At 38.3% G+C, this 15,800-nt stretch overlaps 1 protein-coding gene across 2 annotated transcripts; it reads left to right on the top strand.

Annotated features, from left to right (window-relative positions):
* The first annotated feature begins 5,020 nt into the window (after positions 1-5,020).
* LOC113545881 (serine protease 27) lies at positions 5,021-8,570 on the top strand. Of its 2 annotated transcripts, none has more exons than XM_026945517.3 (7): positions 5,021-5,213; positions 6,028-6,048; positions 6,200-6,368; positions 6,464-6,735; positions 7,216-7,373; positions 7,866-8,066; positions 8,327-8,570. In XM_026945517.3, the coding sequence occupies exons 1-6, from the start codon at positions 5,165-5,167 to the stop codon at positions 8,040-8,042; spliced, it is 846 nt and encodes a 281-aa protein (XP_026801318.1). In that variant the 5' UTR covers positions 5,021-5,164; the 3' UTR covers positions 8,043-8,066; positions 8,327-8,570. The 2 variants fall into 2 exon arrangements, with proteins under 2 accessions (XP_026801318.1, XP_026801319.1); XM_026945518.3 differs by having other exon boundaries at positions 8,324-8,570.
* The last annotated feature ends 7,230 nt before the right edge of the window (positions 8,571-15,800 follow it).

Genomic DNA, 15,800 nt, shown 5'->3' with positions numbered 1-15,800 from the left:
CACCACACTAGAACACTCTGGCATTAGAAGCTACCAACCAGTGTCTTCCATATTTCCTTTCAAAAACATACTGTCTACAACCAACTGCCTGCCTTTCTTAGACAGTACCAGCTTCAGGATCCCAAAAAGTCTGGCTTCAAACTGACACACACTGAGAATTTTTATATTTCTAGATCAGCTACCAGGCTCAGTGTTCTGTTTTTCTCTATAGCTGTTATCTTATCACTGACTAAGGGTTGCTTTTCTGGCAAAAATCTCATCACATAAAATGAATCCCAGCGTAACTGAGTTTTTATGTATTGCTAAAACATGCCATTAGGTCCTTACGACTTATCCAGAATGCAGCAGACTGACCTCAGCAGTGGAGTGATGTTCTCTTCACTGGCTTCCTGGAGCTGGAATGTAGCTCATCATAAAAACTTTGCCTCAGGCTACCTGCTAAATGCACTTTGCATAAGTGCATATTGTGCTTTAAAAGCTACTGTGTAATGGTGCAAATGGTTAAACACAGAGACGTTAAAAGGTTTAGTAAAGAGGAGATTTGCACTGTTAATAAATGAAGACTCTTCAGAGAGAGAGCAAGTAAACAGTGTGGAAAGGAAGGAAATTATTCTGGAAGCTAACATTTGACATTTTTGTTGGTTTAAAACTAAGATAGATAGATAGATAGATAGATAGAATAATGTACTTGATAGCTGTAAAAATTGTAATTTACCCATATTCCACTTTTTATGTGGCTGACTGTAGTTCCTGTAAAATTTTATGAATATTAATGTCACAAAAATCCCATTTAGTGTGTTGAATATCTTTGTGAAATGAGGAATTTGGTTTGTGTCCTATGACCAACAAACTGTTTAGAAGAAAGCTCTTCTTGAGATAAACCTACTGCCTTACTGTACATTCACCAAGCATTACTGAAACTAGAGAAACAGGCTCAGTGCTTTTATTCTCCCCAAGTACATGTTGGAGGTGCCAATCATTATGGAGGTGCCAATCATTTTACAAGTAGTGTTCTGCAGATAAAAATAATCGAATACTATTTTTTGTTTAAAATAAATTTGTATTAAATTAAAACCATACAGAATGCTCATATATTTAAGTGATATTTTGATATCACTAATTGCTTGTGGTCAGGAAACATAGGCTGAGACAGATGCAGTTGCAGTTAATAGCTTTAATGAAGGCAACGCAGACAAATCTAAAAAAATTGAAAGGCAAAGTGAAGGTCAAAAATTAAATAGGCAAAGGCAAAATGCGAGAAAAAGTCAGAAAACCAGGAAATCAAACATGGCAGCATAAGGCTCGGTAAAGTTCATGTGTATGGGACAAAACTGAGTGTTTACTTGGCAGGCTGGGAATGAAAGTCTCTTTATAAAGGGTGAGTGTGAGTATGGGGAATTGGTAACAGGTGTGTGTGTGTGTGTGTGTGTGTGTGTGTGTGTGTGTGTGTGTGTGTGTGTGTGTGTGTGTGTGTGTGTGTGTGTGTGTGTGTGTGTGTGTGTGTGCTCAGACGTTGATGATTGGGAGCAGGTGAATGCAGTGTAGTCCGGCGCGGCCATGTTTGAAGGCCGTGGTGAAGTTCTGGGAAATGGAGTTCGTGGACTGCGTGGACCTGACACGTCTGAGTTTTACAATTTAAATATTTATCTTTGTTTAAGGCCAGTGTTAATCTGGAGCTGTCTGTATTTAATTATATGTTGTTTTAACAGCTTCTACCCTGAAGGTAGCCAGGAATGGCATCTCACAAAATTAAGTCATCACTTTAGCTGTCATTTTACAAGCAAGAACAGAGTGTACAGTACCGGCTTCTTAGGTGAGAGGTCTAGCTTGAAAGTTGGGACAGTTTGGTGGGGTGTGATGTGTTAGGGATCGGATACAATACAAGATAAATGGTTAATTTTGTTAAAACACAATAGTGTCTAGAGACTAACTATCAGTTTAATATAATGACTTGAGTAAAATAACATGTATGCAAGGCAATGGTCTGTCATGATATGCACACTTTAGGGCATACAAAAGACCAAATTCACTACCTGACCAGGAGATGTACATGCCTATTAATAACAGTAAATATTAATAAATTATATTTCACAATTATACCAAGATGATAGATCAGATTTTTACTGTAATATCACTGTGCTTAGAATTTTATATATTGGGTTCCTATAGGTTGTTGCTAATTTTGCCTGAGTTGTTGGACTGATTGTTCCAAGAGTGTGGGCTTTGTCCTTTTTCGCTGCTGACACAAAGTGTGGTTTAATAATGCACCAAAAGGATGAACAGCTGACACCAGACTATCTACTGTCCAAAGGACAAATCAGTAATTAAAAAAGAACATAATAATATTCACATTTAACATTTCCAGCTCTAGAGAAACCCAAAAGGAAACAGATTAATGTGGCTTAATTTGTTAAACAGCAACCTAAAAACACCAATTTTCTCCCAAACGTTATTAATCATATACACCGTCTACTGTCCATATATAAAAAAGAAAAAACAGTGGAGAGTCAGATGTGGATGGAAAACTGGAGTTACTAGACTACTAACCCGAATTCTCTCTCTCTCTCTCTCTCTCTCTGTGTGTGTGTGTAATTACTCTGTGTGTGTAATTAAAATTTTAAAATGTCAAAGAAAAATGTATATATAGGGTTTTTGACCACTCTCCAGAGGACAAGGAGATTGGCAAGAAACTCCTCAGCCTTTAGGAAGACGGCCTTTAGCACCACCTCTGGTCGCTTCGAATACTGCGTAATGCCATATGGCTATCATCAGCACCCGCAGTGTTCCAACGCCTGATCAGTGACATGCTGCCTGACATGCTGGGGAACTTCCTCATCACTTACATCAACAAACTCTGGCAAGATCCTATTCTACTCCCTGACAAGGAGACACACGTTGACCAGGTCAAACAGGAAATCAGCAATGGCTGAAAGGAATCAAGGCATCAATCATAAACTGGTTATTATCAAAAAGGGACAGATGACTAATACGAAAAATATAATTGTCTATTTTTAAACTGATGGGAAAATAATTAAATAGGCTAGCAAAGCAATTTCCCCATACTTCCTCAATCACTCAATCAATCAATCAATGTTTATTTATAAAGCACATTTAAAAGCAACCAAGGTTGACCAAAGTGCTGTACAAAGAATAAGACAACGAAAAATACAGAAAATAAAACTACAAGAAAAACAAAACAGACAACAAAGCAAAGCAAATACAGTAGTAAAGCCGTGATCAAGCCAATGTTCATGGAATACTGAAGGCCAGAGAGGATAAATATGTCTTCAGAGCAGACTTGAAAGCTGAAATAGAAGCGGCTAATCTGATATGGAGAGGTTCACTGTTCCAGAGTTTCAGACCAGCGATCGCAAAGGCGCGATCACCTCGTGTTTCAAGTCTGGATCTAGGAACAGAAAGTAAGCCAAGATCACAAGATCTCAGAGATCTGGAGGGAGCATACGGATGGAGCAAATTTGTCAGATACTGAGGGGCCAAATTGTTGAGGGCTTTGTAAACATACAGTAGAAATTTCAAATCGATTCTGTATTTAACAGGTAGCAGTGCAATGCAATTAAAAGGAGTAACAGGAGTAACAGGCTCGTACTTGCGAGTCCCCGTGAGAAGTCTGGCAGCTGCGTTCTGTACCAGCTGTAAACGGGGAAGGGAAGACTGAGAGACTCCATAATAAAGCGAGGTGCAATAATCTAAGCGAGATGTTACGAAAGCGCGAATCGCAGTTTGAAAGTTACTCTTAGATAAAAAGGGTTTTACTTTAGTGAGAAGGCGAAGGTGAAAAAAGCATGACTTTACAACAGTACTAATCTGTCTATCAAATTTTAGTTTGTGATCAAACAGGACACACAGGTTTCTAGCGCAGTGAGTTTCACATGGAGCAAGAGAACCAAGGTCAAGGTCAAGGACACAATTTTCCTTAGACCCAAAGAGAATTATTTCAGTTTTATTCTCCTTTAGGTTTAGGAAATTGCTTGAGAGCCATAGCTTTAGTTCTTTTAAACAGGTCAACATTGGTTGTAAAGCAGTTATATCATTATGTTTTAAGGGAAGGTACTTCGAATACTGCGTAATGCCGTATGGCTATCATCAGCATCCACGGTGTTCCAACGCTGCGTGACATGCTGGGGAACTTCGTCATCGCTTACGTCAACGATCTATATCAAGATCCTAATCTACTCCCCAGACAAGGAAACATAAAGCTGAAAGGAATCAAGGCATCAGTCATAAATAGATTTTTATCCAAAAGGGACAGACGACTGATATTCTATTTTTAAACTGATGGGAAAATAATTAAAGAGGCTAGCAAGGAAATTTCCCGGTAAAAAATAAATGGTTTTAAAACACTCCTTCTCGACATCATCATTATTCACAAATTAACAGATTGCCTACCCCAGATTCTGAGCAAATTTGGTCAAGTGTTGGTCAGAGGCTACGAAATCAAATCAGATTGTAGTGGATTCAGTGGATTCAGTAATAAAGCAAGTGCATTGTATTATAAACCTGTGATTTGCCTTCTGACCAATCAGAATCAAGAATTCATCAGCACTATGCCTTAATTCCACTTATTTCCATTTTCCTTAGTATTCATTTCTTTGCTCAAAAATTTCGTTTCAAACCTTCTGTGTCCTACTGATAGGATCTTAGTCCAAACAAGAGGAACAGCGCTTTAGTTGGTTTCTGATATCTAAAGTTAATAAGGCAGTAAAATCAGTGGTGTTGAATAAATACACTGAACCTTTTCTTAATAATCTCTTTCTTAATTGAATGATGATGGGAGCAGAGCCTTAGCCTTGGTTATAGTAAAAAAAAAAAAAAAATAAAAAAAAAAAAACTCTTTGCAGAATAAACACATCAACCATTTTGGCACATGATGGACAAGAAAATGTTGATAACAGATTATCTTATACTCCTCAAGTACAGGTAGAAGTGGGCAGTTCCACTCGGCTGACTCCTGGAATGTGCTTGTCTGATTATTTTTTTTAGACGTATAAAGAGTAACATAGTTTAACACAAAACAGGAAGGGGAGGAAGATTGCAACATTAAAAGTTACGGACAGCTCTAATAAAAGACAAGTGAGACAGAGACGATATCAGTGGGTGTGAGAAGAGTTTACGAACAGAGCGTGACAGAGTGCTGCGTGCAGATATGATGAAGTCCGGGTGTGTCGCTTTGGCCCTGCTCTTATTTGTAAAGGGTAAGTCATCTGTGAAACCATTGTGTGCTAATTAAATTAATTTAATGAAAATATTTAATTATTAAGACATTTGTGTAAAGTTTGGACCGGACAAAACACAAAAATAAAAAAAACATATATATTAACCTTAATGTACTGTATAATGTAATATATTTCTTTTTTTTTTTTTTTGTCTAAAAAAGCGTCATAGGTCAAATTATTATTATTATTATTATTATTATTATTATTATTATTATTATTATTAAAGAACATCACATCATACTGTTTATCCATTTATAGATACATATAAACTAGTTCCATTTGCCACTTATGTTACAGCAGCTATAAACAGTTGTTCCCTCACCAGCCTCTCTTTTTTCTCTCCCTTGAAGTTAATAGGACAAAAACACACACACACACACACACACACACACACAAAACAAAATACAGCTTGTCATGTTACAAAGAAACTGTAAAGTGTAAACTCCTCTGTCCTGAAGATGTGGGAAAACTGAAGTTACAGCTTTACCTCTGACTGTTATAAAGAGCTGGCACTGGAGACTCAGTTGAACGATGATGGGAGCGGAGCCTTAGCCTTGGTTATAGTTTAAAAATTGATTATTTTTAATACAGGTCCCGTCCTGTGTAAATCTTTTTTTTTCTGTTTGACATTTCATATTGTTGTTCTTTAAGTGCAGAATGCGTGTGTACTAAATTGTGCTGCACTGAAAAATGTCACATCTTGTTATTGTTATACAGCAAATCAGAGAACTTAAAAAAATACTGTGATTTCTCCATATTAAACTTATTAAATGTTCGCTCTGTCCCACTGCAGGTTCCTTTTGCCAGCTGAATGGTAAGTATTTCTTTTGCTTATAGCCAGTATTTATGATTTATAGGTTCTCTTCTTCTCCAAAGAAGCATTAATATATATTAAGGGTTAATATAATAAGTAGAAATGGCTTTATTTATTACAATCCCATAGTAACACGTGTCTCTTTTCTCAGTATGCGGTCGTGCACCTTTAAACACCCGTATCGTGGGCGGACAAAACGCCATTGCTGGTGCGTGGCCGTGGCAGGTCAGTTTGCAAAACCTTTACTCTGGTGTCCATTTTTGTGGAGGAACCCTCATCAACAAGGACTGGATCCTAACCGCAGCACACTGTTTCGCAAGGTCTTAACATCTCGTTCACGTTTCTGTATATGAAAATAAACTGACAGTAAATAAAAGGCATAAAACCTTTTTTTTTCTCCTCGTATTTAATACAGCTCCACTGATCCCCGCACCCTGGTCGTGTACTTGGGGAAATACACTCTAGCGGGCTCCAATCCCAATCAGATCTCCAGAGGTGTTACAAGGATCGTCCGTCACCCCATGTATGACTCACGAACCCATAACAACGACATCGCCCTGCTGTTGTTGAGTAGCTCTGTCACCTTCACGAACTACATCAAACCTGCGTGCCTGGCTAGTCAAAGCAGGAGTTTTCCCTCTGGCACTACATGTTGGCTCACAGGATGGGGACACATTGCTTCTGGAGGTAACACCCACATGTCCACATACACACATTCTTAACACACACATGCGCAGAAATTCCGCACAGACAGTAACCTGAGCATAAGATCGAACCAAGGACCCTGGAGCTGTGAGGCGGCAACACTGTACCCACTGATGCATAAACTTCAACTTTAATTTATAAAAGTTATATCTTATCACACAAACTGAGACTGGGACTGATGACCTGCCATGTGTTATGAGATGTCTGCCAGACCTGCTGAGATCTGAGCAGAAAGATGAGTGTCTGAAGGAGGGAAGGAGAGGATGAGTTGAGTGTCATCTGCATAGCAGTGGTATGAAAACCCATGTCAGGATATGACCTCAATAAGAGATCGACTACAGAGGGAAAACAGAAGAAGACCAAGCACTGAGGCTTGGGGGACACCAGTGGAGAGTCTGCATGGAACTACTAACCCTAATTCTCTCTCTCTGTGTGTGTGTGTGTGTGTGTGTGTGTGTGTAGTGCAGCTGCCCTTTCCTGGTGTGCTGCAGGAGGTAGCAGTGCCCATTGTTTCTAGAAGTGTGTGTGATAAACTGCTGCAGCCTTACCTGGGAGCTGGATCCATTACCCAAAACATGATTTGTGCTGGACTCCTGGAAGGTGGAAAAGACACGTGCCAGGTACACACAGAGCCACAACTACAAGGGGCTGTATTCAGAGTTGAGTTACACACACAGTGAGGATTTTAATACTGAAATTGTGCACATCGGTATCCAGACTTCTGATGTAACAGACACAGACAGTGTTCAAGAGCTGGATAAAATGGATAAAATTATGAATTCATTTAGAGTGAGCTGTAAGCATAGCAGATGAGTGCACAGTCAGCTTCAAACCATCTGCATGATTTCAAATTAAAAAACATTATTTTATTAATTGGACATTTCAAAATAGCGAAATAAAAGAGTGATAAAATGGCCTAAAATTGCATGTATCTCAATTTAGTATCTTGTAGCTTCCTTAAGTTGTGTGCAATACGAATTACTCTCAACACATAAAATACTTCTGGCCTTCAGTAACCAACCCTGAATACATCCCAGTGTAAACACGCTGTACATTGTCCCAGTGGACGTAAATTTTCTAATTGATAGTAACAAGCCTCTCTCTCTCTGAAGGGAGACTCTGGAGGTCCAATGGTGACTAAGCAGGGTGCAATCTGGGTCCAGGCTGGTATCACTAGCTGGGGGATAGGTTGCGCTCGGCCTAAATTACCTGGTGTGTACACAATGGTGTCCCAGTACCAGTCCTGGATAACCAGCACCATCAGAACAAACCTACCTGGCTTTGTCTAGTTTCCTTCTGCAGGCTAGTCCAAGGTAAGACACAAAGACACAAAGATACATCCACAATATGCACTAATGACTGTTTCTAGTAATCACCTGAACCAGCCTCGGGTACCTCGACAACGAAGTGTTTCCCATTGGGATAAAGTCATCTTCCTGAATTTTTGCTAAATGTTATTGTCTTAAATTCATTGGATTTTGTCATTGTGATTGCTAGCTTCAACACCAGACACCAAATCAGGAGTGTTCGTGGCTCCTTCTTAATCATAATGTGTGTGTTTGTGTCTCAGCAGGTGCTCATACAGTCACAGAGGAAGACTGCTTGCAGTACTGATGGTTCTGCCGGCCCAAATCACACAACTACACACATTATATAAACATTAGCCTACATATAAGAATAGCATTACTTAAAACTGCAATGACGAAAACTGAAATTACTGAAAATCTATGAAATCAATGGTGTAATAGCTTGGATATGATCAACTTGTATGGAAAAAAATCTTGACATGAATGATTAATAAAAATTCAGCAGCATGAGCTCCTTGGTTGTTGAGTCATTATTTCTGTGATCTACAGTCAGGTCCATAAATATTGGGACAAATGAAACAAACAAGATGTGCTTTAACTGCAGACTGTCAGCTTTAATTTGAGGGTATTTACATCCAAATCAGGTGAACGGTGTAGGAATTACAACAGTTTGCATATGTGCCTCCCACTTGTTAAGGGACCAAAAGTAATGGGACAATTGGCTTCTCAGCTGTTCCATGGCCAGGTGTGTGTTATTCCCTCATTATCCCAATTACAATGAGCAGATAAAAGGTCCAGAGTTCATTTCAAGTGTGCTATTTGCATTTGGAATCTGTTGCTGTCAACTCTCAAGATGAGATCCAAAGAGCTGTCACTATCAGTGAAGCAAGCCATCATTAGGCTGAAAAAACAAAACAAACCCATCAGAGAGATAGCAAAAACATTAGGCGTGGCCAAAACAACTGTTTGGAACATTCTTAAAGAGAAGGAACGCACCGGTGAGCTCAGCAACACCAAAAGACCCGGAAGACCACGGAAAACAACTGTGGTGGATGACCGAAGAATTCTTTCCCTGGTGAAGAAAACACCCTTCACAACAGTTGGCCAGATCAAGAACACTCTCCAGGAGGTAGGTGTATGTGTGTCAAAGTCAACAATCAAGAGAAGTCTTCACCAGAGTGAATACAGAGGGTTCACCACAAGATGTAAACCATTGGTGAGCCTCAAAAACAGGAAGGGCAGATTAGAGTTTGCCAAACAACATCTAAAAAAGCCTTCACAGTTCTGGAACAACATCCTATGGACAGATGAGACCAAGATCAACTTGTACCAGAGTGACGGGAAGAGAAGAGTATGGAGAAGGAACGGAACTGCTCATGATCCTAAGCATACCACCTCATCAGTGAAGCATGGTGGTGGTAGTGTCATGGCGTGGGCATGTATGGCTGCCAATGGAACTGGTTCTCTTGTATTTATTGATGATGTGACTGCTGACAAAAGCAGCAGGATGAATTCTGAAGTGTTTCGGGCAATATTGTCTGCTCATATTCAGCCAAATGCTTCAGAACTCATTGGACGGCGCTTCACAGTGCAGATGGACAATGACCCAAAGCATACTGCAAAAGCAACCAAAGAGTTTTTGAAGGGAAAGAAGTGGACTGTTATGCAATGGCCAAGTCAATCACCTGACCTGAATCCGATTGAGCAGCATCTCACTTGCTGAAGACAAAACTGAAGGGAAAATGCCCCAAGAACAAGCAGGAACAGAAAACAGTTGCAGTAGAGGCCTGGCAGAGCGTCACCAGGGATGAAACCCAGCGTCTGGTGATGTCTATGCGTTCCAGAATTCGGGCTGTAATTGACTGCAAAGGATTTGCAACCAAGTATTAAAAAGTGAAAGTTTGATTTATGATTATTATTCTGTCCCATTACTTTTGGTCCCTTAACAAGTGGGAGGCACATATGCATATGTAATTCCTACACCGTTCACCTGATTTGGATGTAAATACCCTCAAATTAAAGCTGACAGTCTGCAGTTAAAGCACATCTTGTTTGTTTCATTTGAAATCCATTGTGGTGGTGTATAGAGCCAAAAATGTTAGAATTGTGTCGATGTCCCAATATTTATGGACCTGACTGTATTTGTGCAAGTGTTCAAGCTGTAATTAAAATTTTAAAATGTCAAAGAAAAATGTATATATAGGGTTTTTGACCACTCTCCAGAGGACAAGGAGATTGGCAAGAAACTCCTCAGCCTTTAGGAAGACGGCCTTTAGCACCACCTCTGGTCGCTTCGAATACTGCGTAATGTCATATGGCTATCATCAGCACCCGCAGTGTTCCAACGCCTGATCAGTGACATGCTGCCTGACATGCTGGGGAACTTCCTCATCACTTACATCAACAAACTCTCTGGCAAGATCCTATTCTACTCCCTGACAAGGAGACACACGTTGACCAGGTCAAACAGGAAATCAGCAATGGCTGAAAGGAATCAAGGCATCAATCATAAACTGGTTATTATCAAAAAGGGACAGATGACTAATACGAAAAATATAATTGTCTATTTTTAAACTGATGGGAAAATAATTAAATAGGCTAGCAAAGCAATTTCCCCATACTTCCTCAATCACTCAATCACTCAATCATTCAATCAATGTTTATTTATAAAGCACATTTAAAAGCAACCAAGGTTGACCAAAGTGCTGTACAAAGAATAAGACACCGAAAAATACAGAAAATAAAACTACAAGAAAAACAAAACAGACAACAAAGCAAGCAAATACAGTAGTAAAGCCGTGATCAAGCCAATGTTCATGGAATACTGAAGGCCAGAGAGGATAAATATGTCTTCAGAGCAGACTTGAAAGCTGAAATAGAAGAGGCTAATCTCATAGGGAGAGGTTCACTGTTCCAGAGTTTCAGACCAGCGATCGCAAAGGCGCGATCACCTCGTGTTTCAAGTCTGGATCTAGGAACAGAAAGTAAGCCAAGATCACAAGATCTCAGAGATCTGGAGGGAGCATACGGATGGAGCAAATTTGTCAGATACTGAGGGGCCAAATTGTTGAGGGCTTTGTAAACATACAGTAGAAATTTCAAATCGATTCTGTATTTAACAGGTAGCAGTGCAATGCAATTAAAAGGAGTAACAGGAGTAACAGGCTCGTACTTGCGAGTCCCCGTGAGAAGTCTGGGAGCTGCGTTCTGTACCAGCTGTAAACGGGGAAGGGAAGACTGAGAGACTCCATAATAAAGCGAGGTGCAATAATCTAAGCGAGATGTTACGAAAGCATGAATCGCAGTTCGATTGCCTACCCCAGATTCTGAGCAAATTTGGTCAAGTGTTGGTCAGAAGCTACGAAATCAAATCAGATTGTAGCAGATTCAGGGGTATTGTGCTTTTTGTACTGGGAGGTGTTTTTTTTAAATACTCAAGACAGATAAGTTCCTCAACAATGACAGAGGGAACAATAGGTTCTTCTGTTTTTTTTTCACAGGTGCAGCATCTCAACAAATTATTGGAATTTTTTTAACGATTTCACAATACTATTCTAGAGAACATTAAAAACCAACACCCTAGTTGTTTGCTTCCACTGAAGAGAAATAAAGTGTGTATAAAGTTTGGAATCATGCCAGACTTAAAGGAAATAATAGGTGCATTATTAGACCTAATGTTAAAAAGAAGCAAATAAATGAAAGCATTCACAACGACTGCATCCTCTTTTCCATTCTGACGCATGCAAGATGCTGTCAGAATGAGATCTTTTCCCCATTCCTTTTGAAGTGACCTGATATTAGTAGCGTCTTAGTTGTGCCATATTTTTTCCACTTTGGTTACAATGGATTTCACAGTGCTCCTAAGAAGGTCTCCATTTTTGTTTCCCCTCACGACTTCATCTTGACGCTTCACAGGCAGATCCTTGGTCCTCATGGCAGCAGATCTGATCTGCCATTTTAGCTCTCCTAAACTCAGAGATATTTATTGTGCAGTCATACAGTTGGACGCCGGTGGATTTAAAATGAACACAGGTGTACACTGTTTAATATATTCAGTATGAAAAATGAAATTCCAGCCTTAATTTAGATTACTAAAAGTGAATACTTACCAATTATGCAGTTTTTGGGTATTTTTTAACTAATTCAGGGAACATCTACATCTACAGAAACAAATACAGTCTCAAGTTGAAGGTTTCATTTTAATTTTAATTTAAAAACAAAACACAAACACGACCTACGGAACTCATGGCAGTGTACCAAGACTAGGAATGAATCAATAAACATGAGACTAGAAGCATAACATTATAAGCAAAGACAAAAGCAAGACAACTAGTGCGGTGCAAACGTGACTTAAAAACTAGTGCTAATTAAAATGAAAAACGTGAAACAGGTGAAACCAGACATGATCTGATGCAGTGGCTGATGGGAATCTTAGTCTGTAGTCTTTTCTGGGCCTGTCCATGACAACATCTAAATTTTTTATTTAGTGTTATTTCTTTAGAGAGTCCCTTCAAAATGAGCAGAAGTATATATACAACTTGTAGCATACAGGATCTTTTACCACCAAAGATTGTACTCTTTATGGAGGTTTTTTATTTTTTTTAGGCTTCGAGACCCATCCTGAGTCATGGAACACAAGCACCATTCACTGAAACTTACAATGACCTAGAGGAAGTGTTCCATTTATCAAAAAAAGATTACTAGAACCAAGTAGGATGTTATTTGTGTTCTAGGTAAAATAAAGAAAGAAAGATTTTCATGTGTTATTTGTTATAAAATGATACACATTGTTCAAAACAGTGCGATTAGCCTGGGACATCCTGCGTTTCCAGGACAGTAGCTGTGGAATGTAAAAGAACGAGTCAGCTGACTTCTTGGTGGTGTTGTAAGATGGCACACGTGGTGCAGATTTCTCAGACGGAAAAAGCCTTCAGACTCGGGCAATCTGAATATTTTTCTGCTTTATCTAAAATCACCTACGTACTGATGCATCTCTAGAATGCAGAAGAACAACAACTTAGATGAATGAACAAGAAAACTTTCAGCAGAAAATGGTGGAACATTCTGTACACAACAACAGGAAAAGTGCGTTCTTCCCCGTCGTACATATGCGCTTCAGAGATACGTACAACTGATCAAAAATGAGAAGTAAAATGCTCAAAGTGTCATGTGAGCGAATATTTAGAATTGAGAAACTTTAAACAAGATGATTTTTTTTTTCACAGTTTTGAGTTTTGGCTTCTTTTTTTTTTTTTTTGCATAGTATTTATACCTACAGTTAATACAGTACTAAAACACACAGTGGCATCCATCTTATGTGCAAACCTCCACGCATGTGAGAGTTTGGGTGTATTATTTGAGTTTGTCTGGGCACTGAAAGTGTGTGTGAGCAGTGAATATTTTATTTAATAGAAAATGGAGGTGATTGTGGAACTGAACGAAGATCTTCAGTTGTGGTTTCTGTTTAAAAACAGGATTTGTTCCACAGTGCCAGCGCCAGATTTTTCTTTTTTTTATTAACAGTTTCTCCTGCTATTGGAAAAACACATTCACACGGTACTGAGGAGGCTGGAGTACATAAAACTCCAGCACGAGTTTATACAGATGGAGATAAACAGCTTTCTTCACTGACTAGAACAGCAGTGGATCTTCAAAACGCAGATCTCTGAAGTACAACTGAACCTCAGTGGTCACATCTGCGGAAGCATTTCAATCACGTGACTGTCCAAAAGATCCCACATTTGTAAATTGTACAAATTTAAGCGCATTTAAAGTGGAAGAAAAGAAAGAGAGAATATCTGAAAATTGCATATTGCGGAAATTAAAGATGCCGGTTATTCATTTTCGTGTTATGGTACACACATTATTAATACAATTTTACAACCTTATTTGTCAGTACTTATTTGTATAGGACATTTCCTACACATGCAAAGTGCTTTACGTAGGAGAAAAGATAATAAAATGTATAAAAAGATAAGATAATTGAATAACAAAAAGAAATCAAATGTAGAATAAATGAAATAGAATTAATTAAAAATGAATTAAATGAAGATTAAAACACAAATTAATAGTGAGACTAAAAATAAAGTGCAAGTCTTAGAGGCACAAGAAATATTTTAAATGATATATTCTTCATATTATTATATTATATTATATTCTTTATATTCTTGTACTTTTGGTAGCTTAGCTAATGTAGCAAGTGACGTTTTTTTTTCTGATGTATTTTCAAGCAGTTAGATTAGCTATTTAAAATACTCCGAGCTCCGTCTTTACAGCGCCCATTTCAGCAAGTAGCTAACTATCTTATCAGTGAAGTTACCGTGCTAAATAAGTCTCGAACAAGCTTTGCTTACTAGTTAGCTAACATACTTCATTTATATTGCTTTAACAGTCTTACATAGGTCGCCATTTTTGCTCATTTCAATCCAATTCCTAAATAAAAATCGTGATAGATTCACCAGTCTGATTATATAGCTATTATTGATAGCTAGCTAACCAAGTAGCATCAGGTTGCTAGGCTACTCGGGTCTACACATACAGTGTATGTCAGAATTTGTGTTATAAAGGATGTTGAGAAAGAAAATCCTCAGATGGTGTTTGAGATTAGTAATGAACTAATTTAATGAACTAATAATTGAGTTTTTAAAAAAATTGCTCCATGGAAATATTATATACAATCAGATAAAGTACAAATCTCCTAAAACGACACTTAATTAACAAAATAAAATACCTTAAACACTTCACACCTCTGCAGTTCACCTATGACGAGAGGAAATTAGCTGCCTATGGGCCTTTACGACCTCGTTCATTAACTGATCACTAATTAATAATGGAATAATTGGTCTAGTTTCAATAATATTAAAAGCATGCATCCTGTTTTTATATATTTACTTTAATATACTTTAATAAATGAGCATTTTCCAGTTTTCACAGTGACACTTCCAGTCTTTTCGAATTTGTTAATAAGTTTGGCGACAGTGTGGTGTGTGTGATGTGCTCGCCATGTTTCCTGTTAAAGTCCATCGCAACCTTGTGACAGCCTCCTGATCCAGCCATGAGAATGATTTCAATACCTTCTTCTTTTGTCCAAGGCGTTCTTAAAGGCTATCTGAAAAAAATATATATAATATAAACTAAGCATGAAAAATTTTGGAAAACATTTTGTTTAATAAAAGTGTTAATTTCCACTGTAGTATGTAGACAAAAAATGGGCCAAGCACAAAATAGTAAAATATGAAGGTTTTAATGATCGTAACAGCGAACCACTGGTCAGGAAATGAGCAGGAATGAAACAGAGAGATGAAGGAGCTCAGTATACGAGAGCTTTTCTCTTTAATTTCTTTAAATGTTTAAGTCTTGAGGCTCTTGATGAGCTGCATCAGGTGCGGCAGAAAACCAAATAATCACTAATCTATTAAGAAAAAAAATCCCAGAAGATATTTTTGGAAAAGTTTGTACACCCAGACACGTGTTAGTTTGAATTTTACACCAAACATTTTATTCATTATCATGATTCTGTGTACAAGAAGACTATAGAAGTGAATTTCGCTGTTTCTAGCTTTTCCCCAAACAGCAAAAGGAAACCAGTGAATGGAGGCACAGGAGCTCTCAGCAGCATCTGCTTCATTCTGCTCATTTCCTCACCAATCATTTGTTCTTAAACAATTCATATTTGTTATTTTGGGTTTGGCCCTTTTTTTTTTTTTTTTTTTTCCCAGGAGTGTACATATATATGCGGCA

This window comes from Pangasianodon hypophthalmus, chromosome 2, assembly GCF_027358585.1.
Source record: "Pangasianodon hypophthalmus isolate fPanHyp1 chromosome 2, fPanHyp1.pri, whole genome shotgun sequence".
Lineage (NCBI taxonomy): Eukaryota > Metazoa > Chordata > Actinopteri > Siluriformes > Pangasiidae > Pangasianodon > Pangasianodon hypophthalmus.
The sequence above is the reverse complement of the archived record's forward strand: the minus strand, read 5'-3'. Positions and strand labels throughout refer to the sequence as shown.

Excerpts from the sequence above, each read along its gene's own strand:
- LOC113545881 (XM_026945517.3), top strand. The coding sequence starts at position 5,165 with ATGATGAAGTCCGGGTGTGTCGCTTTGGCCCTGCTCTTATTTGTAAAG. Across the intron at positions 5,214-6,027 it reads CCTGCTCTTATTTGTAAAGG|GTTCCTTTTGCCAGCTGAAT; the intron begins GTAAGTCATCTG and ends GTCCCACTGCAG. Across the intron at positions 7,374-7,865 it reads GTGGAAAAGACACGTGCCAG|GGAGACTCTGGAGGTCCAAT; the intron begins GTACACACAGAG and ends CTCTCTCTGAAG.